This window comes from Ylistrum balloti, unplaced genomic scaffold (genome assembly GCF_031769215.1).
Source record: "Ylistrum balloti isolate Yb309-2 unplaced genomic scaffold, AGI_CSIRO_Ybal_v1 Utg370242, whole genome shotgun sequence".
In the NCBI taxonomy this organism is placed as follows: domain Eukaryota; kingdom Metazoa; phylum Mollusca; class Bivalvia; order Pectinida; family Pectinidae; genus Ylistrum; species Ylistrum balloti.
Genome location: NW_026782196.1, coordinates 308,228 through 333,856, shown reverse-complemented (window position 1 = coordinate 333,856; position 25,629 = coordinate 308,228). Strand labels below are relative to the sequence as shown.

General features: G+C 35.0%; 1 protein-coding gene across 1 annotated transcript; it reads left to right on the top strand.

The window, feature by feature from the left end:
• Positions 1-2,895: 2,895 nt before the first annotated feature.
• Positions 2,896-24,252, top strand: LOC132552317 (N-acetylated-alpha-linked acidic dipeptidase 2-like). Its single transcript, XM_060216478.1, has 18 exons — positions 2,896-3,274; positions 3,794-3,947; positions 4,133-4,264; positions 4,973-5,095; positions 6,895-7,096; positions 7,904-8,000; positions 8,347-8,433; positions 8,709-8,794; positions 9,031-9,150; positions 12,580-12,662; positions 15,751-15,814; positions 16,281-16,348; positions 16,877-16,944; positions 17,242-17,329; positions 18,342-18,588; positions 20,722-20,803; positions 21,400-21,492; positions 23,952-24,252. Exons 1-18 carry the CDS (start codon positions 3,051-3,053, stop codon positions 24,145-24,147), a joined length of 2,214 nt encoding a protein of 737 aa, XP_060072461.1. The 5' UTR covers positions 2,896-3,050; the 3' UTR covers positions 24,148-24,252.
• Positions 24,253-25,629: the final 1,377 nt, after the last annotated feature.

Genomic DNA, 25,629 nt, shown 5'->3' with positions numbered 1-25,629 from the left:
TGTTGAGAGAAGAAGGGAAAATGAGAAGTGGAGGTAAGCGAAATATTGCCTAGGGGTTACTAGTTACGTTTTTGTTAAATCCCTGTTTATAAGGGTTTGTTGATTCTGGTTTATTCATAAAAAGATGTGGTGTATAATCATCAGATTAATGCTAGATAACTAATAATATTGATTTCATTTACCTTAATGTTTCTTCTCCAAATCCCTTTTCATATGTAATGATCTATTTCATCTACTGATATAAGGTCATCTCATTGAGGTAGGACGGTATGACGTATTGGTGTAGCTGTTTATGGAACATGGGTGAAACTTTTCTGTAATTAATTAGATTTGTATTAAGTAGCATGTTTAATATGTAAAACCCAAAGTCATTAAATGTTATTATCACTTTATCATTTCAACACCATTTGGTTTAAAGAAGTTGAAAAAAAAAAGATATTGTAATGTTATATATATATATATATAAATAAAAATGATTTTTGACAAAAGAAGAAAGACGTTACATTTTGCACTAGCGCTTTCACTGTATTAGATCTTCAGGTACATAGTAACTGTACATAATGGTGTAGCCACACCATTTTGTACAGTTACTATGGGCCACATCATTATGTACAGTTACTATGCACCTGAAGATCTAATACAGTGAAAGCGCTGGTGCAAAATGTAACGTCTTTCTTCTTTTGTCAAAAATCATTTTTATTTATAATTTACTCGCATCTCGTCAAATCAAGTTTTTTCTATATATATATATTTTATATATATTTTTATTTATATATATATATATATAATCTTACTAAAGATGTAAACTTGATTCTTCTCTCTCACTATTTTGATGAAAACAAGTTTCAAATTTAATATAAATGTGATTTGTGGGTTTGTAGCACCGTTATCAGATATGGAATAAGTAATTTTCTATTTTCGAGGACTTTTATCAAACATGTATTAAAAAGCTGTTATTTTCAAAATGTTGTTTGAGTGGAATGTCATTAAAGATATGACGTGTTTACGTCAGTGCTGGATGATAAAATTGTATCTATGTATTTGCTTTTGTGAATATACTGGAGATTAGATCAAGTATTTCGGTTTTAACATGAACGAACACTATCTTTATTCTAAAATGATTTGAGTCTTAAAGTAATTATATCAACGCAATATCAACGCAATCAAATACTAAGATCTTCACTGTTCTGTTCGAAACGGTCCCTCATATGTCCTTGGCCAATCAAAACACTCCTTTCAACAATGACGCAGAAGTTCCGCCCACTTTCATGTGAAGTTGTCAGTTGATTTGAGCCAGGATGTAGATCGAAGCAAACGAAAAGGCTTAAAATGTTAAAGTGTAAATGCCCGAAAATCGTCATGTCCATCTCTGAATGGCAGATGTATTTGTTCATTAAAATAGATCGATAACACCACGCACATCGTGGGGAGACTTCGGAAAGTGACGGAAGACTCGTCGGAATTTGTCTGTATGTCTTTATATGGAGATTGGGATTTATGTACCATGTTGTGTAGACTTATCCAGGTACGGAAGGAGACAACACCATGTGAAATATGTTGAGATAAAAGGATTGAAGTTGGTCCCTAGATCATATCGATAAACGACAATCGTCTTTATCGGCATTCTGACATTCCCAACAAACTCGCTTGTAGTGGAGGAAAATGAATCGGAATAAGCCACAAAGAGTATCATTATCGTACTCTCATCTTCACATTTCGATGACAAATGTCCAGTGTCGATGTCAATCATTTACCTCAACAGGAACTATGACCGCCATATTTGGGTTAGTGTCATAATTCATGAGTATATTGGGGATTACATTACGAAAATTATCCGAGATAAAAAAAAATACGTTACATATCTATTTTTGAGTTATATTGATGATACCCTGTCTTTACATGGGTAAGGAATTTAGCTTGAACATATGATATACCCACCAGAACTGAAAATAAAAACAACAAACTGATACATGTCAACATAAACCATATTTTGTGTCAATAAAACGAGGAAAAATATGCACAGAAAAAATATTTACAAGGAGACTTTCGAAAAGTACAGGGAGACGACACTCGCCTTGTAAATCTTGGTCAATCCAAGTAAGAAATGTCACGTTCCCAAGTATGAGAACAGAGTAAACAACAACGGAATCAGCAGGTTTACTGACGAGCATCAAACACGTCCAATATCATATCACATAGAGATAAAAATAAATGTTTCTCTTTGAGATCACTATGACGACCGTAAAACTTCCCTATCATTTTCATCAACCTATATCTCTCGTAACCCTGTTTAGGGAGTTTATTCTCCGCTGCCAACATCTTGCATAAAATTGTGATATTGAGAACAAACATTGGTATATCGAATCACCTGCAACCTAATCTTTGTATTTTGCTTCGTAGTAACTGACCATCTTGGCGTCTGCTTTAGTTTTACAAGCCTCTCTCGTATCTTAGCAGCAGCACCATAATCATCGCACCTTTCTTGATCACTCCTGCACATTCACTGTTTTGTTTGTTAATGAAATCTACGCCCACTAGCTAATATACATGTATATTATCAGCGCCTGTTTAACTCAGTGCCTTCTAGTAAATGGGAACGTGCCCGTCGTATAAACAATGATTTTCTCTCAAACACAATATAGTTTTTATTATAGTTTTATGGTATTTATATATGTAGGAAGACGAGTACGACTCACAGTGAGAGAAATTCCTGAGACTGCGTGATTTCCACGTTGATTATTACTGTCATACCAAGAAAGTTGATGTTGTGTATATAGTATGGTGGATCACACATTCGGACGTGCTCCAGATTCTATGGAGGCTCGTGACTTCGAATGTAATTTAGTTGTTCTAAGGTACAAATAGACGTGTTATCCTGTACGTGCTCCACGCACAGTGGTACAGCAATGTTTTACGCGTGTGTAACATTGTAGTACATGTGTATCAGAACGAACACTATCTCGGCTTATAGGGGTACACAAGAGGTATGGACACTGCGTGAGATATTCTGTCAAATTTGCACTTATTATTGTACATCCTAGACTCAAGAAATGTCGTTTCACAACCATAAAGGGATGGGCGTGGCAGCCCTGGTTGCCGTGCTCGTGTTTGTCCTTGGAATTCTCATTGGTTTCTTCTCAAAGACGTTCTATGGGCCGAACTCCGGAGCCTGTCCGAGTGCTAAGCTTGATCAGCTGACGAAGGAGGCGGATCATGGAATCACAGACACTCTACAGGGCTTGATTGATGTTCAACATATGGATAATGTTTATAGGTAAGGATGTCAGCGCGTGCTGTTTTATATAATTTACATTTGATGATTGAAGTCTTGTTTGTTGTTGTTGTTTTGTTGTGTGCATTTTTTCTGCTATTGTTTTTGTTGCAGCTTCTGCTGTCGTTGGTTTTGCTTCCGCTTGGATATTGATGACAGTATGTTGTTGTTGTTGATAGTCTGTTGCCGCTATCGATAGTCTGGTGCCGCTGTTGCTGCTGTTAATAGTCTTTTGCCGCTGTTGCTGCTGTTGATAATTTGTTGTGCTATTTATAGCATGTTGTCGTTGTTTACATTCTGTTGCCGCTGTTGATAGTCTGTTGCCGCTGTTGATAGTCTGTTGCCGCGGTTGATAGTCTGTTGTCACATGATGTGTAAATAATTAGCACGTTAAAGCGATAAAACCTAATGTATTGTGATGAATGTAACTTGACATAGATTTGATATAAAGTCAGTGTCTCAATGGTCATCTTATGTAACAAACACGTGGATTATTTTTTTTATGATTTGCATTTTAAACAGAGAGCTGACATCCAAACCGAGGCTTGCTGGAACAGATAGTCAGAGGGAAAGCGCTGATTATGTACACAACCTGTTTAAAGAATATGGTCTGGCGTCACAGATAGAAACGTATGATGTGTTCTTGTCTTATCCAGTAGAGGGACAGAACAACTACGTGAGTATCACCTTGTATTATATTGAAATAAGCTATAAGACGAAGTACCATATCAAACATTACATCCAAGCGTGTCGCGGTGCTTTAATGAAGACATTGTTATGTCTCGTACTATCTACCTTTCCCTCTATAAATTGTTTAGAACTGAAACGAAAAGAGCCGTCATGAGTACATGTATACTTCAGGCTGCAGTGATAGACGAAGACGAAAATGTTCAGTACCGTACAGTGTCTCTGGAAGAGCTTACTCGAGAAGATACCAGACATCCAGACGAAATACAGGCCTTTAATGCCTTTTCTCCAAGTGGTGACGTCATAGTAGGTATTCTACACTATGAATCTTCAAATTAGAACCTTGATAATATGAATTCCATTGTGAGAGTGAGAAAGTCCTCCTTGACAATAACTTTACATTCTATATCTTTGAGGAAAGTGTCTGAAGGCGTGTCTCTGAAAAAGCGGCTGTATTCGGGAGCAGGACTGTTATATCGATATGTGAAAGTAAATACACATTGAAGTTAAGCATAATATAGTGGGAAAATAGAAATTAAAACAAACACGTACGTGGTACTATTGGAAAATTTATTATATTGTTAATAACATTTAAACAATTATATAAAATATGAAAATTAAAACAAACATGTACGTGGTATTATTGGGAAATTCATGATATTGTTTATAACATTTAAACCATTATATAACGTCGTAGAGTAGAGTGTATTTACTTATCTTATCTATGTATATATATACTTTTTCCTATATACATACATTTTCAACTTAGTATATTTTAGGAGGCACCGTAGAAATGTGGTTGCGAATCTGACATCCTCACGTTGACGTTTTTTTTTTTTTTTTTTTTTTTGATACCTAGAAACTGTATTTTAGATGTTTTTTTTTATACTAAGATGAGCTACCTGTGATAGAACATTTGATTAAGTATGACGAGGACTCAGTTCCTGGTCGAGTTCCATGCATTTCTCTGTAACAATAATTTTCCTGTGCAAGACTTTTTAATTACTATTGAAGGCTGACTTGGTGTATGCTAATTATGGACGGGCAGAAGATTTTGATAAACTTCATGAACTTGGAATCAACTGCTCCGGTAAAATCGTCATCGCTAGATATGGAAAAATCTTCAGAGGAAATAAGGTAAAAAAAAATCCGATATATTTGGTGTCTGCTACATGTAACTTGAACTTATTTTAGAGTTATCGTTCTTACATTGTCATCTCCTTTATTTCTGTTTTGTTTCATACACATTACAGTTACACGCACGTCTATGTTACCTATAATGACAGGACACAACAGGAGAGTTATCTAGAACTCTCTTTGGTTGTGATTCTTAGAAGGACTGATCTCATTCCCGCGATGTTTTGACAAAGCAGTTTTTTTTTTTTTTTTTTTAGTAGTTTCTTTTTTAACCTGGGTTAATTAGTGATTTTGTGCTGTTGACAATATTTCTGTTTAGTATTGTTGGTAGGTCATAGTTCTCGTAACGTTTTCCGCAATCTTTCCGAGGGCTTGATTATCTTATCAGAGGTAGGGCTGAAATTAGTCTGTCGACTATTTTGAATACCAGCTGCTGTGATGTCCTGGTTTGTTACCGTGGTAATTTTCAGATGGTGTAGATCCTTCTTCCCGTTATTCTTAATATCCAGTAACTACACGAGGTGCCCTTCTTTGTATTCTTTACAGTTTTATGTCTGATTTTAGACCCAAATAATAATCCATAATGGAAGAGTATGTTGTTTTCCTAATCTTTTTGGCCAATAATTCAAAAAAATACCAATATGCCAACATCTTCATAATCCAAACTAAAATTCAATAAACTAGGATAACATATGAACAAAAGAACGTTGTACATGGAGACTTCTGAAAAGTAACAAGGAAAAAGACCAGGTGGTTAAAGTTGGCCCCGTTTTTCGTGCGATGTTGTTGATATAGATGCCCCCATTTGAGATTGCCTGGAGTCCTTGGTGTTGGTGTTTTTTGTACTTTATGCAGAAGTTTCCCAAGTGACACGATGTCAAATGGTTTTGAAAGGTTCAGTATTAAATATCAACCTGGTTACCACTGTAGTGCGCATTTATGGTCAGGAGCAATAGTGTCTCACATGAATAACCAGATCTGAAGCTGTGAAATGGTGTATTGTGTATTGTGTCTTTCTAAATGCTCTAGCATGTGTCGACAGATCGTTCCATAATTTGGAATATTACTGATATTGGAGACTGCTGTCACCCTTTTTGTATATACAGGGGATGTTGATTTCTCAAGTCTGATGATAGTTCTCTCGAGTCCACTGATTTTCTTCCGCCGAATCTTTCAGGATTCTGTTCGGTTTTTTCATCTTGCTGCTTTTAATATGTTTAGATTCCAGAGGAGTTTTGTACCACTGTCTTTATCTACTTGAAGGTGCGAGATAGCTTCCAATACACGTTTTATTGTATCGGACTAAGATGGTTTGACCAATATTCCCGTCTTTGTTTGACTGTCACTGATAAGCGTACCTTTGCTATTGGCTACTTCTGTGGAGTATATATTCTGTATTATTTACGAGACCCTACAGTCTGCTGGTGTTGACGTACTCCTATTATTCCTGTGATAGTATGTATAGATCTTCCACATTTTTTTGTTCTCTTGGTTGGTATAACTTTTCCTTTTCAGGAACCAGTTTCCACTATTAAGTTTTCCATCTTAATAACCTATTTTGTGTTTTAAGAGTTTCGCTGGTGTTTGAGCGTCCACAGCAAGTCCTCTTTGAACGTTCTCTAGATGTTCTGTATGTATGCATCATTTTGATAACCTTGCTCTAATTTATTAAACGTTTTAGTGATGTCATCTTTTATCTGTCATTCTTTTATTTCGTGCTATATTTTTGTCACCATTGTCCTTCCTTCCTTTCTTCCTCTCCTCCCCTTTCCTCCCTTCCTACACCCTAACCTCTCCAGGTTCTGTTTGCCCACCAAGCTGGGTGTGTAGGAGTGATACTGTACTCGGACCCCGCCGACTATGGTCCACCGCCGTCGAACTCAACATCCGGTATGGCTGACCCGTACCCCGACACTTGGTGGCTACCGGAAACTGGTATACAGAGGGGCAATATCATAATGACCAAAGGTGACCAAGCGACTCCCGGATACCCCGCCTTATGTAAGATTTTCCGGACTTAATCTCGTATATCTCATAATAACACTGTATTTTGCTATGAGTTGATAATTACCTGCAAAGTATTGTATTATTAAATTGTAAAAACAAATTGGTCAGAAATTCTTGTAGGGATAGGAGAAAACATATTTATTTACTTTTTTTTTTTTTGGACAAATTACCTCTTTCCGTTAGAAGTGTCTAGCTCATCAGTAAAAACATTGCAAAATTCATCAGGTTCATACGTATTTTTATCGTACAAATATTGGATGATATGAAAAATCTACTGATATGAAACACAATGGCTTCCTTAAAAGATAAAAGGTAAGTACCGACAATGTTTCTGATAAAACAGTTTCGTAAAACAAAAGAAACCCGATATAATGAAAATATAGATTCTATTGTTGCATGTCATCACAATGGTTATGTAGTAGATCCCTTTCCAGGCGTAGAATATCTCAGAAATTCTTCTCAACGTTTGACGAGGCAGTCCCTTACGTTTATGTTTTCAAATTAGATTGATGACGGACTATGTACTGTCAATATTATTGACCAAAAAACGTCTTTAAAGATACCAAAATTCAAAGCAATCCTTAACAGTGTATGTATAACCTATCAGAAACTATTAAAAAGAGTATACAGGATTACAGGGAAAATTAGGCATTTGAACGGGAAATCAGTTTGAGAGAGATGATTGGTAAGGGATCCTTAATAAAGGCGAATATTTGTTTTCTTCTTACTCCTAGTTTTACCTGCTATATATCAAAGTTAATACAAAGATTATTTTTTGTTTTGTTTTCCTGACCATATTAGGGTATACACAGAGGTTATCGGAGGAGGAACTAAAGGACAAACTCCCAGTGATCCCTTGTCATCCTATTGGATATCGGGACGCATTTAATATTTTGGGGTAAATTAGAATTTTTCGACGGGAAATATGTTTTTCTAATCATTCCACTTAGTTCTGTATTTATTTTTACATCTCCCATCTAATAACAAACTATTTATTATTACTTCTACTTTTTCGCTATTTATAGAAGTAAATTATTAAGAAACAGTGTCATCACCATTGCGCTAACTTGAACAGCCAATCATTGTCAAGATTAACTCTCTGTAAAGAGGAATATTTTGTATATCTCCTATTCCAATAACTTAGCTACATTAGTAGCAACATTAATTAGATCATGGTTTTTCAGAAAAAAAACACAAATGACGCAACAATAGAGTGATCTGATCTACCGCCTTTTCCGTTACAGGGAGATGGAGGGGGATGAAGTACTACCGGAATGGCGAGGAAACCTAAACATCACCTACAGGTTCGGCCCAAGATTACGAGGTAACAGGTAGGGTAATCACTTGTATTTATAACGGTACTTTAATGTCAAATTTACACAGCATTATCAGGTGTGAAAACCAACAACAAAGCGATCAGTTAAAATTTGCTAACTCTTTATTATCCTCGGCTTTCAACCATTTTTTCTTAATCCGAGATATCACATACTGTTGTGAATTTGTCTCTTGTTTAATGATACACACATCTTGACCATTCTCCTTGCCTCCAATACCTTCCACAACCAGCAGTGGTTGACTTTACTTCACATTTTCTCCTTTCTATCAGGAAAATAAAGCTTGTAGTCAATAACGAGAATCGCACAGTTCCAATACACAACGTGATAGGCCAGATCACAGGTGCTATTGAACCAGGTAAGTTATTGTGATATCAAATCACTTTGTTTCCACAGGATATAGTACAGTGATTTTAATATGCACTGGAAGGCTATAAATTGCTTCCATTTTTGGTACTCCATTCAGAGAAAAGATCAAACATTTTACATAAATAATTGACATGATCATGAATGAAAACAGGAAAATGTGAACAATATTTTCTCTTTAAGGCCAATTTAGATTGTAATTAAATCAGTGTCTTTCATTCTTTTCAGATCGCTACGTCATATTTGGAAACCATAGAGACGCTTGGATCTATGGAGGCGCCGATCCAGCTTCCGGTGGGATCGTTCTTATAGAAATAGCTCGAATATTTGGAAAATTGTTAGAAACAGGTATGTTTCCTTGTATGAGGAACCTCACATGTTTAGAGGAGACTGTATGTATGATTACAATAACCTTTATCGGCAGATGATATTGTAAATGAAGGAGTATAAGTTATACATAAAGAAGATTCCCTGTCTAAACAGTATAAGTTATACATCAAGTAGATCCCCTGTCTAAACAGTATAAGTTATACATCAAGTAGATCCCCTGTCTAAACAGTATAAGTTATACTTCAAGTAGATTCCCTGTCTAAACCGTATAAGTTATACATCAAGTAGATTCCCTGTCAAAACAGTATGAGTTACACATCAAGTAGATCCCCTGTCTAAACAGTATGAGTTACACATCAAGTAGATTCCCTGTCTAAACAGTATGAGTTACACATCAAGTAGATTCCCTGTCTAAACAGTATGAGTTACACATCAAGTAGATTCCCTGTCTAAATAGTATAAGTCATACATCAAGTAGATTCCCTGTCAAAACAGTATGAGTTACACATCAAGTAGATTCCCTGTCTAAACAGTATGAGTTACACATCAAGTAGATTCCCTGTCTAAACAGTATGAGTTACTTATCAAGTAGATTCCCTGTCTAAACAGTATGAGTTACACATCAAGTAGATTCCCTGTCTAAACAGTATGAGTTACTTATCAAGTAGATTCCCTGTCTAAACAGTATGAGTTACTTATCAAGTAGATTCCCTGTCAAAACAGTATGAGTTACACATCAAGTAGATTCCCTGTCTAAACAGTATGAGTTACACATCAAGTAGATTCCCTGTCTAAACAGTATGAGTTACACATCAAGTAGATTCCCTGTCTAAACAGTATGAGTTACACATCAAGTAGATTCCCTGTCAAAACAGTATGAGTTACACATCAAGTAGATTCCCTGTCAAAACAGTATGAGTTACACATCAAGTAGATTCCCTGTCTAAACAGTATGAGTTACACATCAAGTAGATTCCCTGTCTAAACAGTATGAGTTACTTATCAAGTAGATTCCCTGTCTAAACAGTATGAGTTACTTATCAAGTAGATTCCCTGTCTAAACAGTATGAGTTACACATCAAGTAGATTCCCTGTCTAAACAGTATGAGTTATACTTCAAGTAGATTCCCTGTCTAAACAGTATAAGTTACACATCAAGTAGATTCCCTGTCTAAACAGTATGAGTTACACATCAAGTAGATTCCCTGTCAAAACAGTATAAGTTATACATCAAGTAGATTCCCTGTCTAAACAGTATAAGTTATACATCAAGTTAAACAGTACACTTCAAGTAGATTCCCTGTCTAAACAGTATAAGTTACACATCAAGTAGATTCCCTGTCAAAACAGTATGAGTTACACATCAAGTAGATTCCCTGTCAAAACAGTATGAGTTACACATCAAGTAGATTCCCTGTCTAAACAGTATGAGTTAAACATCAAGTAGATTCCCTGTCTACATATGAGTTACAAGTAGATTCCCTGTCTAAACAGTATGAGTTACACATCAAGTAGATTCCCTGTCTAAACAGTATAAGTTACATCAAGTAGATTCCCTGTCAAAACAGTATGAGTTACACATCAAGTAGATTCCCTGTCTAAACAGTATGAGTTACACATCAAGTAGATTCCCTGTCTAAACAGTATGAGTTACACATCAAGTAGATTCCCTGTCTAAACAGATATTACACATCAAGTAGATTCCCTGTCTAAACAGTATGAGTTACACATCAAGTAGATTCCCTGTCTAAACAGTATGAGTGACACATCAAGTAGATTCCCTGTCTAAACAGTATGAGTTACACATCAAGTAGATTCCCTGTCTAAACAGTATGAGTTACACATCAAGTAGATTCCCTGTCTAAACAGTATGAGTTACACATCAAGTAGATTCCCTGTCTAAACAGTATGAGTTACACATCAAGTAGATTCCCTGTCTAAACAGTATGAGTTACACATCAAGTAGATTCCCTGTCTAAACAGTATGAGTTACACATCAAGTAGATTCCCTGTCTTAACAGTATGAGTTACACATCAAGTAGATTCCCTGTCTAAATAGTATGAGTTACACATCAAGTAGATTCCCTGTCTTAACAGTATGAGTTATACATCAAGTAGATTCCCGGTCTAAACAGTATGAGTTATACATCAAGTAGATTCCCGGTCTAAACAGTATGAGTTACACATCAAGTAGATTTCCTGTCAAAACAGTATGAGTTACACATCAAGTAGATTCCCTGTCTAAATAGTATAAGTCATACATCAAGTAGATTCCCTGTCTAAACAGTATAAGTTATACATCAAGTAGATCCCCTGTCTAAACAGTATGAGTTATACATCAAGTAGATTCCCGGTCTAAACCGTATGAATTATACATCAAGTAGATTCCCTGTCTAAACAGTATAAGTTATACATCAAGTAGATTCCCGGTCTAAACAGTATGAGTTACACATCAAGTAGATTCCCTGTCTAAACAGTATGAGTTACACATCAAGTAGATTCCCTGTCTAAACAGTATAAGTTAAACATCAAGTAGATTCCCTGTCAAAACAGTATATAAGTCATACATCAAGTAGTTTCCCTGTCTAAACAGTATGAGTTACACATCAAGTAGATTCCCTGTCTAAACAGTATAAGTCATACATCAAGTAGATTCCCTGTCTAAACAGTATAAGTCATACATCAAGTAGATTCCCTGTCAAAACAGTATGAGTTACACATCAAGTAGATCCCCTGTCTAAACAGTATAAGTTATACATCAAGTAGATTCCCTGTCTAAACAGTATAAGTTATACATCAAGTAGATTCCCTGTCTAAACAGTATGAGTTACACATCAAGTAGATTCCCTGTCTAAACAGTATAAGTTAAACATCAAGTAGATTCCCTGTCAAAACAGTATATAAGTCATACATCAAGTAGTTTCCCTGTCAAAACAGTATGAGTTACACATCAAGTAGATCCCCTGTCTAAACAGTATAAGTTATACATCAAGTAGATTCCCTGTCTAAACAGTATAAGTTATACATCAAGTAGATTCCCTGTCTAAAAATCATTTGTTTTGTTAATAAACGTTGCTAAATTTTGAGGATAAGAGTTCAGCGATTTTTCACATTTTCAATCTTCAGTAATATTTTCTTTTTCTAAATTTAACCCTAATTTCAGTCCATATTCATCTTCGATTTGAGTACACACACCCCTTTTTTCTTTTTTTTTATAACTTTCGTTTGATTTATGTCGTCTCCTTACTTCTTTATTTAATCTATGTGAAGATAATAGCAGCGCAATTTTAGGTATTTTAACATCAACTTGATGAGGATATTTTAATTCACTTGAGAAAAATATAGAATATCTGGCATGTGAGTACGTAATGTGTCCAGTGAATATCCACTTAAACAAACGAAAAGCCCTCTGTCGTCTGATAGATAAAAAAAGGTATTGTTTTGTAGGTTGGCGTCCAAGACGAACTCTTTTGTTTTGTAGCTGGGACGCGGAGGAATATGGACTTGTAGGTTCTTACGAATGGGTAGAGGTAAGGTCATTATCGGTTAGTAATGTATTGGTCAAGTAGTTTCCTTAATATGGAAAATAGAAATGCAACAAAACACTTCTATACTCCGAATCTTACTTTTACCACAAACCACTTCTATACTCCATATCTAACTTTTACCACAAACCACTTCTATACTCCATATCTAACTTTTACCACAAACCACTTCTATACTCCATATCTAACTTTTACCACAAACCACTTCTATACTCCATATCTAACTTTTACCACAAACCACTTCTATACTCCATATCTAACTTTTACCACAAACCACTTCTATACTCCATATCTTACTTTTACCACAAACAACTTCTATACTCCATATCTAACTTTTACCACAACCCACTTCTATACTCATTTTACCACAAACCACTTCTATACTCCATATCTAACTTTTACCACAACCCACTTCTATACTCATTTTACCACAAACCACTTCTATACTCCAAATCTTACTTTTACCACAAACCACTTCTATACTCCAAATCTTACTTTTACCACAAACCACTTCTATACTCCATATCTAACTTTTTACCACAAACCACTTCTATACTCCATATCTTACTTTTTACCACAAACCACTTCTATACTCCATATCTTACTTTTTATCACAAACCACTTCTATACTCCATATCTTACTTTTTATCACAAACCACTTCTATACTCCATATCTTACTTTTACCACAAACCACTTCTATACTCCATATCTTACTTTTTACCACAAACCACTTCTATACTCCAAATCTTACTTTTTATCACAAACCACTTCTATACTCCATATCTTACTTTTTACCACAAACCACTTCTATACTCCAAATCTTACTTTTTATCACAAACCACTTCTATACTCCATATCTTACTTTTTACCACAAACCACTTCTATACTCCATATCTTACTTTTTACCACAAACCACTTCTATACTACATATCTAACTTTTACCACAAAACACTTCTATACTCCGAATCTTACTTTTACCACAAACCACTTCTATACTCCATATCATATACTTAACTTTTACTTATTTACAAACCACTTCTTACAAACCACTTCTATACTCCATATCTTCTATACTCCATACTTTTTACCACAAACCACTTCTATACTCCAAATCTTACTTTTACCACAAACCACTTCTATACTCCATATCTTACTTTTTACCACAAACCACTTCTATACTCCATATATAACGTTTACCACAAACCACTTCTATACTCCATATCTTACTTTTTACCACAAACCACTTCTATACTCCATATCTTACTTTTTACCACAAACCACTTCTATACTCCATATCTTACTTTTTACCACAAACCACTTCTATACTCCATATCTTACTTTTTACCACAAACCACTTCTATACTCCATATCTTACCTTTTACCACAAACAACTTCTATACTCCATATCTTACTTTTTACCACAAACCACTTCTATACTCCATATCTAACGTTTACCACAAACCACTTCTATACACCATATCTTACTTTTACCACAAACCACTTCTATACTCCATATCTTACTTTTATCACAAACCACTTCTATACTCCATATCTTACTTTTTATCACAAACCACTTCTATACTCCAAATCTTACTTTTTACCACAAACCACTTCTATACTCCATATCTTACTTTTTACCACAAACCACTTCTATACTCCATATCTTACTTTTTACCACAAACCACTTCTATACTCCATATCTTACTTTTACCACAAACCACTTCTACTACTTTTCCAAATTCTATACTTTTTACTTTTACACAAACCACTTCTATACTCCACTTTTTACTTCTATACTCCAAATCTTACTTTTTATCACAAACCACTTCTATACTCCATATCTTACTTTTTATCACAAACCACTTCTATACTCCATATCTAACTTTTACCACAAACCACTTCTATACTCCATATCTTACTTTTTATCACAAACCACTTCTATACTCCATATCTTACTTTTACCACAAACCACTTCTATACTCCATATCTTACTTTTTACCACAAACCACTTCTATACTCCATATCATTTTTATCATCTTATCTTTTTTTATCACAAACCACTTCTATACTCCATATCTAACTTTTACCACAAACCACTTCTATACACCATATCTTACTTTTACCACAAACCACTTCTATACTCCATATATAACTTTTACCACAAACCACTTCTATACTCCATATCTTACTTTTTATCACAAACAACTTCTATACTCCATATATAACGTTTATCACAAACCACTTCTATACTCCATATCTTACTTTTTATCACAAACCACTTCTATACTCCAAATCTTACTTTTTATCACAAACCACTTCTATACTCCATATCTTACTTTTTATCCATATCTTACTTTTTATACTCCAAATCTTACTTTTTACAAACCACTTCTATACTCCATATCTTACTTTTTACCACAAACCACTTCTATACTCCATATCTTACTTTTACTACAAACCACTTCTATACTCCATATATAACGTTTATCACAAACCACTTCTATACTCCATATCTAACTTTTACCACAAACCACTTCTATACTCCAAATCTTACTTTTTATCACAAACCACTTCTATACACCATATCTTACTTTTACCACAAACCACTTCTATACTCCAAATCTTTATTTTGCCTTCACTCCGTGGCTTTGATTACCAAAGATTTCAACTCGATATGTGATCAATAACCATTTCATTTACCTGTAAAGGTTTTGTGAAAACATACGACATGAAATGCAACTTCTAATAACCAAAGAATCCATCGGTATCAGGTGTTATGTTCCTGGCTAATTCATTTACTTATTGATAACTTATTGATAACTTATTTATAAAGCTCTCCATTGATAGCAGAATAAGCATGAAACTTCCTACTAAGTTGTCTGTTATAGTGTGTTTGATGTCAGGTTCGTTCCATTAAAAATCATTCTGGGAAACTGATGGTAATACGACTGAGTAGCGACACATAACGTATAGAATATTAGGGAGAGATCACAAGCAGCAGCGAAAGATTTAACAGTAGAATCTACACACTGTCCAGATGTTCACAAGTATCACGTTCTCTATGTGTTTCAGGATAACCTAAAATGGCTGACGTCAAATGCAGTGGCTTACATAAATATAGACTCTGCTGTATCTGGTAAGTGTATACAAACCGTAGACTCTGCTGTATCTGGTAAGTGTATACAAACCGTAGACTCTGCTGTATCTGGTAAGTGTATACAAACCGTAGACTCTGCTGTATCTGGTAAGTGTATACAAACCGTAGACTCTGCTGTATCTGGTAAGTGTATACAAACCGTAGACTCTGCTGTATCTGGTAAGTGTATACAAACCGTAGACTCTGCTGTATCTGGTAAGTGTATACAAACCGTAGACTCTGCTGTATCTGGTAAGTGTATACAAGCCGTAACATTGGTGATATTAAACTTTCGGATCTATCATTCCTACTTGTAGTATTTTGCTTGCAGAACCTCTTTTTCCAAAAGAGTGTCACTTTGCAAATAAAAAGGACTTGATGAATCAATGATACATTTATATCCTCTTTCAAACCAATCGTGATTTTCCTGACATTGCTAATGACTTCAAACATTCTTATGTTATAGGTAACCGGACTCTGCGTCTAAAGACTGTTCCTCTGTTACAACAAGTCTTTTTCGATGCCGCCAAACAGGTAATTATCCTAACATTCAAACTGATTGCTAGCTGATTAGACTGTTTATCATAATCTCCAAAACATCACAGGGATTACTTGTATGTTTCTCACTGTATCCAATCTTCTATTGTAATATGTCAATGATGTTAACATGATTTTAGATCGGAATAGAGAGAAGGGAGATTATTAACTGGCGTATATTCACGCCGGGCAGAACTTTCTCAAGGTATTTTGTTTCATAGTCATGCAAGATGACAGCATTGTATCAATTACTTTTTTTAATCAGTGCGTTCAATTTATCTTATAGTTTTATTTTAAAATAACTCTAAACCGAACAAAGAATAGGAAAGGGCACACTTTCATATAACTATTAGTGGAGGGGAATATGTACATTATAACTATTTTATTATTTGTAAGTGATTACCATAACACTAGTCACACCAAATATTAGTCAAACATTATTTACGAACACAGATACATGTAATTCAATAACACATCTGAAGAAGCATGTGATATCATATGTGTAAATCAGTCATTTTGGCTTAGGTACCAGATCCCCATATTACCAGCCAGTCTGTTTTTGATGTTTGGCGAGGAGAGCTGGATAAACCAAGGTAATTTAACAGATAATTGTAGGTTATCATTTTTAAAAAGTTTTTTTTAAATAGAGTTGGTATATTTTTATCATGCCATAAAGTACCATTGAGTGTTCCTTCTCTCAGACATATTTGACAAACGGGGAAATATTTATTTTTTTTTCAACAAACCACGAAAATTGAGTCCCATGAATATGTATGACATTATCTCGAGAAATTCTACTCAATTGTCTTACTATTAGGTACGAACACTGATACAGTAATGTATTACGTGTTACCAATGACACAATCATCCATGTTGTTCTTTTTTCACAGAACGTATAGGATCGGCTCGGGAAGTGACCACACGCCATTTGTAGCTAATGCCGGAGTGCCATCACTTTATGCAAAATTTGCTAAGACGGTAACCCATTTTCACAGTACATCTAACAAATGTCTGATTGCTAGGATAAGCACTACTTCATCTATACATATTGTGAGAATTACGTCTCCATTGTCTTAGCACGTGCTTTATTAATCATCATCCTTTGTTACATTTACTTTATCATTTCCAGTTGTTATGGTTTAACATAATTTTATTTAGTAATATTAATTAATGTAAAAACACATACAGACTAACACACAATTTATAAACTGATAAGTCTTACATGATTATAAAAGTATCTGGCTCTTATAGGCTGATAATTGAAATATGGATTCAAATTAAAACGTTCTAATTACATAACTGGACAATGCTGTAAATTAGTACATGTTGTATAACAGATAAGACAAGACGAAACTAAAATACCTTTTATGCTTATAACAAAGCCACCTGGCTTAATTCGAAGTAGGTCCATTGGAATAGAGACAACCGTTTCGGTCCAGATAACGAGACAATGTATGTTTACTACAAATGATACAAATGATATTATACAAATTATACAAATGATATTATCAAAATTATTACATATTGTTTAAAAGGTGGCATTATTAAATAGGAGACTGACATAGAAGAAAAACATTGACCGTGGAATTATTAAAATTCAGTATAACCTTGATTGTATGTTTTTCCGCTTTCATGAGAAAATTCTTAACTCGAAAGGGAGAAACCATTTTTTTTTAAACAGTTAGCTAACTTTAGAAAATTGTTTCTTCTGAAGCTAATATTAAGAAATTGAAATCATGGGTTTAGTCTAAGCTTTCTGAAACTGTCTCTTATTGTTAAAAGCAAAACTTCTCAAATGCGGTGAAAGACATACGTACAAATATACAATGGGATGAATTGTAGGTACAAATTCACCAACTTTTAACTCGCACCAGGTCTTCCCAAATGGAGTTTTATGTTTAAATAACGGTACATCTGGCTTCAAAAGCACAGTCTATTAGGTATGTACTTAAATGATCATATGTGACCATTTTTACTATGTTTCTGACAGGACGATTGGGAATCGACAGGGACACCTTTATACCATACTAGATACGAAACTACTACTCTGTTGATGATGATAGATCCTGGATACAAAATCTCCAGTACTATGGTGGGACTTTTGGCGGAGACGGGCAGACGACTCTCAGATTCACTTATTCTACCCCTTGGAGTCGGAGACTATGTTAAAGATTTGAGGGAGTCAGTGAATTCATTAAACACGTCTGTCTTCGGAATCGTCGAAGAGAAATATTTAAGTACGGGAAACCAGTTTAGATTTATTATTGAACCGAGTTATCTCCCTTCGACCGAAAATATCTGTTTTGCAAAGACATGCGTATGAAAGATTCGGATGAGATAAAACTATCGTTATGAAGTGTGTAGCTACTTCAGAAAATACCATAAAATACGGAAACATGTTGGTTAAGAAAAACTAGATAAAAATATTTTGGTTAAGAGAAATAAAACAGAAAAACAAAATTATATGTAGGATGAGAAAAATTAAATAGAAATACGAAAACATGTTGGTAAGAACAACTAAAAAGAATTTTTTAAAAATTATGTTGATTCAGAAAAAACTAGCTCATCATGAATACAAATAAGAAACGGTATGAAAAGGGAGAGAGTGAATATTGTGGTTATTGATACACTGACTTGATGAGTAAATTTCGTAAAGTTCCATAAATATCATAGTTTTAGTAGTCCTATCATTGTAACATCGTGTAAGCCTAGCCAAGAAAATATGCAGTATTATTCCGGTCAGTTCTGATTACTTGTTCGTTGAATATTTTCCTTCATTTATCATATGGCATTACACATTTACCACAAGAACAGATAATGATTTAACGAGAGACATACGTTTACTGGTATATTTCATTGTTATAATATTAGATATTTTTTTTTATATATATTTTATTTTTTTATTCAGTTTTATCATCAAAAACACATAACAATACATTGTACATCATAAATCGTCAAACTACAGCAAATTTGTTGACTTTATGTTCTTCACACACAAAGCAGATAATTCATTTTTCACCACACACATACCAACAGACAACCCAAGTGCACATTGGTATTGAATATACCACACATATGATACTAATCACACATACAGCTTACATGTACATACACACTTGTAGTAGCCAAATGTCACACATACAACACAAGCCACCACTAGCACTGATTAAAACAATAACGTATGTACTTGGTATGAGACCATGCATCCTCTGAACAGTATTGGGTTATTAATAAAACATATATATAGACCTATAGGAGAATAGTGAATGTACATGTATAATGTACATTTGCATACCCATTGTGTCAAAAATGTATCACCTTGCGTTCATACTTCAGCCATAATCAGAAGACATACGTACCTTTTACATGTATACTTACTTACAGAAATAGTTTTCAAACATTTTCATAATATTAGATAAAAGTAACTGCTAAATCTTTACGTTTGGCATTATTCCTGAGACACTCAAAAATGTATGTATTTGTTACTTAAGGAATCTTATTGTCAGGATTGACACACGTTTTTACCAGTGAGTAAATCACAGTGTACCGATTCAGATGTTGTCGTAAAGGGGTTGTCTGATTGAGATGGTGTCGGAAAGGGGTGGTCTGTTTTAGATGGTATCGTAAAGGGGTTGTCTGGTCGAGCTGGTGTCGTAAAGGGGTTGTCTGTTTAAGATGGTGTCTTTATGGGGTTGTATGTTTTAGATGGTGTCATGAAGGGGTTTTCTGTTTGAGATGGTGTCATGAAGAGGTGGTCTGTTTTAGATGGTGTTGTAAAGTTGTTGTCTGTTTGATATGGTGTCGTAAAGGGGTTTTCCGTTTGAGATGGAGTCGTAAAGTGGTTGCCAGCTTGAAATGGTGTCGTAATGAGGTTTGTATGTTTAATATGGTGTCGTAAAGGGGTTTTCTGTTTAAGATGGTGTCGAAAGGGGTTGCCTGCATGAAATGGTGTCATAATGGGATTTTCTGTTTGAAATGGTGTCATAAATGGTTTGTCTGTTTGAGATGGTGTCATGAAGGGGCTGTCTGTTTGAGATGATGTTGTAAATGGGTTGTCTGTTTAAGATGATGTCGTTATGGGGTTGTCTGTTTGAGATGGTGTCATGAAGGGATTGTCTGTTTTAGATGGTGTCGTAAAGAGGTTGTCTGTTTGAGATGATGTCGTAAAGGGGTTTGTCTGTTTGAGATGATGTCGTAAAGGGTTTGTATGTTTAATATGGTGTCGTAAAGGGGTTTTGTGTTTAGAATGGAGTCGTAAAGTGGTTGCCTGCTTGAGATTGTGTCCTAATGGGGTTTTCTATTTGAGATGGTGTCATGAATGGGTTGTCGGTATGTATCAGATGGTACCATAAAAGGATTGTCTGTTTCAGATGGTGTCATAATGGGTAGTGAAGCTCTCGCTGAAGCCGTTGACAAGTTTGAGAAGACAGCGGAAGAAACTGACATGCAAAAGTAATGTATAACACACGCATCCCCACCCCCTCCAAACCTATGATGACTTTATATCCATCTGTTTAGGTTTACTTAGCTTAGATGACCTGTGACCTGATAAGTGACGCTGTATTATGACTGACAAAGAATGGGCGTTGATGAAGTTAGGTAGGATTTGTACATGGAGACATATTTCAAACACAAGTTTAAATATTTTTCTTTGGTTAGCTGGTGTAATCGTACAAACGTATCCTGGTCATAGAGATACTAGTAGTGTCTCCACAATCGTCTTTACGATGGTTCATCTCACCAAGTCGTCTTACCGAGTTGTCATATCTAAATACACAATATTGCAATACTTCAGTGCACCCCCTTATTTAAGCTGTTGCGTGGGCAAACACCTGATCACAGGTTAAATATGATACATTTTTATTTGTTTATTCCTATTTATTTATTTATATGTAAATAAAATATGAAAAATGTCAGATAGCGATGGAACATGTGTCTTTTTTTCCAAATAAATCATCATGGTGATATTATAATTTTTAAAAACATCTTGGACTTGAAATGTTTCGCTATTAAGCTTATGTTTATTAACATGTAATATTCCACTTCAGTCCCATCGCGATCCGGAATGTAAACGATAAAATGATGGCTGTAGAAAGGGCATTCCTTGATATCAATGGTATACCATACCGTCCACATTACAAGTAAGTTATGTGTCTTTATTCATCATTGTACCGTCCTCATTACAAGTAAGTTATGTGTCTCAATTTATCATTGTACTGTCCACATTACAAGTAAGTTGTGTGTCTCAATTCATCATTGTACTGTCCACATTACAAGTAAGTTATGTGTCTCAATTTATCATTGTACTGTCCACATTACAAGTAAGTTATGTGTCTCAATTCATCATTGTACCGTCCACATTACAAGTAAGTTATGTGTCTCAATTCATCATTGTACTGTCCACATTACAAGTAAGTTATGTGTCTCAATCTATCATTGTACCCTCGACATTACAAATAAGATGTGTATCTCAATTCATCATTGTACCGTCCTCATTACAAGTAAGTTATGTGTCTCAATTTATCATTGTACTGTCCACATTACAAGTATGATATGTGTCTCAATTTATCATTGTACTGTCCACATTACAAGTATGATATGTGTCTCAATTTATCATTGTACTGTCCACATTACAAGTAAGTTATGTGTCTCAATTCATCATTGTACCGTCCACATTACAAGTAAGTTATGTGTCTCAATTTATCATTGTACCGTCCTCATTACAAGTATGATATGTGTCTCAATTTATCATTGTACCCTCGACATTACAAGTATGATATGTGTCTCAATTTATCATTGTACTGTCCACATTACAAGTAAGTTATGTGTCTCAATTTATCATTGTACTGTCCACATTTCAAGTATGATATGTGTCTCAATTTATCATTGTACTGTCCACATTACAAGTATGATATGTGTCTCAATTTATCATTGTACTGTCCACATTACAAGTAAGTTATGTGTCTCAATTTATCATTGTACCCTCGACATTACAAGTATGATATGTGTCTCAATTTATCATTGTACTGTCCACATTACAAGTAAGTTATGTGTCTCAATTTATCATTGTACTGTCCACATTACAAGTAAGATATGTGTCTCAATTTATCATTGTACTGTCCTCATTACAAGTATGATATGTGTCTCAATTCATCATTGTACTGTCGACATTACAAGTAAGTTATGTGTCTCAATTTATCATTGTACTGTCCACATTACAAGTAAGTTATGTGTCTCAATTCATCATTGTACCGTCCACATTACAAGTAAGATGTGTCTCAATTTATCATTGTACCGTCCACATTACAAGTAAGATGTGTCTCAATATGTCATTGTACCGTCCTCATTACAAGTAAGTTATGTGTCTCAATTTATCATTGTACCGTCCTCATTACAAGTATGATATGTGTCTCAATTTATCATTGTACCGTCCACATTACAAGTATGATATGTGTCTCAATTTATCATTCTACCGTCTACAATATAAGTAAGTAATGTGTCTCAATTTATCATTCTACCGTCCACATAATGAGTTAGTTATGTGTCTTAAAATGCCACCTGTATAATGAACATTAAGGAAGTTATGTGTTGAAATAATCGCGAAATATTTTCTCTTTTTCGTCTATATTACAAGTTAGTTACGTGTATGTGTCCCAAACAAGCGTCAATATTAAAAGTGAGCTATGTTTCTCAATATATCATTGTACCGTCCATATTACAAGTAAGATGTGTCTCAATATATCATTGTACCGTCCATATTACAAGTAAGATGTGTCTCAATATATCATTGTACCGTCCATATAATGAGTTAGTTATGTGACTCAAAATGTTATCTTTATCATCAATATTACAAATAAGGTATGTGTGTCAATATATTTCGAAATGTGTCCTCTGTACCGTCCGCATTACAAGTAAGTTACATGTATGTATCTCAAACAAGCTAGTAATGTATCTCAAAATATACTATTTGTCATCTACTTTAAGTTATTTTTCTCAAAAAGTGATCTGTATCGTCATCATGTAGCATTCATACTGTGAGTCAGAATAAACTCGGCCTATTAACGTCATCTCTACAGGCCTGGCCGGATTAATCACGTTCTAAAGGACCCTTTTTCGTTTCGTTGGTTTTCAACTATTTCTATATTGATTGTATATTGATAGAAATTAATAGGAAGCCACATGAATAATTAAGCTGCACAATAACACGACCTAATGGGAATTAATAGCTTATTTAATGATACCCATAATGTAGTCAGGTTTGAATACAGGATAGCATGAATAATTTACGTAACTCAATGACAGGTTTTAGGTGAACACCGCGCTGCCAACCAACACATGTAACGCAGATGGAGTTTCCATGTGTCCGACGGTAGAGTCTGTGTAAAGCAAGCGAAATGCTTCAACACTATTATAGTCATCCTATCCTAATTAGTCCCAAATTTCAGACTTTATCATACCACTCACATCTCAAAATTTGACAGTTAATAACTAAATAAAAAATTGTTATAGATAATTGATAGTCCATTTGTTTATGGAAGACTAAATGGATATCAGAAAAAAATTCTTGGTATTTTAACTTTTTTTTTCTTTTTGTTGTCAGACATCTGTTGCATACACCAAGTGCTACGAACCACTACGGCGGACAAGGTTTTCCGGGAGCGGAGGATCTGTTCTTCCGGTGGAACCACAACAAGACACAGTCAGCCGCTAGGGAGCTTGAAGGACATCTCTCTGTTCTTGCGCATGCGTTCTTCTCTAAGTTTATAACTGTTGCAGCTACAATGATATTGTACTAAGGTGGTCCTTTACAATACAGTGATATTGTACTAAGTTGGTCCTTTACGGGTTAGTGATATTGTACTAAGTTGGTCCTTTACGGTACAGTGTACAGTAAGATTGTACTAAGTTGGTCCTTTACGGTACGTGTACAGTGATATATGTACTAAGTTGGTCCTTTACGGTACAGTGTACAACACAGTGATATGGTATTGTACTAAGTTGGTCCTTTACGGTACAGTGATATTGTACTAAGTTGGTCCTTTACAGTACAGCGATATTGTACTAAGTTGGTCCTTTACGGTACAGTGATATTGTACTAAGTTGGTCCTTTACGGTACAGTGATATTGTACTAAGTTGGTCCTTTACGGTACAGTGTACAGTGATATTGTACTAAGTTGGTCCTTTACGGTACAGTGTACAGTGATATTGTACTAAGTTGGTCCTTTACGGTACAGTGATATTGTACTAAGTTGGTCCTTTACGGTACAGTGATATTGTACTAAGTTGGTCCTTTACGGTACAGTGTACAGTGATATTGTACTAAGTTGGTCCTTTACGGTACAGTGATATTGTACTAAGTTGGTCCTTTACGGTACAGTGATATTGTACTAAGTTGGTCCTTTACGGTACAGTGTACAGTAATATTGTACTAAGTTGGTCCTTTACGGTACAGTGATATTGTACTAAGTTGGTCCTTAACAGTACAGTGTACAGTGATATTGTACTAAGTTGGTCCTTAACAGTACAGTGTACAGTTGGTCCTTACGGTACAGTGATATTGTACTACCTAAGTTGGTCCTTTACGGTACAGTGATATTGTACTAAGTTGGTCCTTTTACAGTGTACAGTTAAGTTGGTCCTTTACGGTACAGTGTACAGTGTGTACAGTGATATTGTACTAAGTTGGTCCTTTACGGTACAGTGATATTGTACTAAGTTGGTCCTTTACGGTACAGTGATATTGTACTAAGTTGGTCCTTTACGGTACAGTGTACAGTGATATTGTACTAAGTTGGTCCTTTACAGGTACAGTGATATTGGTCCTTTATACAGTGTACAGTACTAAGTTGGTTCTTTACGGTACAGTGTACAGTGATATTGTACTAAGTTGGTCCTTTACGGTACAGTGATATTGTACTAAGTTGGTCCTTTACGGTACAGTGTACAGTGATATTGTACTAAGTTGGTCCTTTACGGTACAGTGATATTGTACTAAGTTGGTCCTTTACGGTACAGTGATATTGTACTAAGTTGGTCCTTTACGGTACAGTGATATTGTACTAAGTTGGTCCTTTACGGTACAGTAATATTGTACTAAGTTGTCCTTTACCTTTACGGTACAGTGTATATTGTACTAAGTTGGTCCTTTACGGTACAGTGATATTGTACTAAGTTGGTCCTTTACGGTACAGTGATATTGTACTAAGTTGGTCCTTTACGGTACAGTGATATTGTACTAAGTTGGTCCTTTACGGTACAGTGTACAGTAATATTGTAC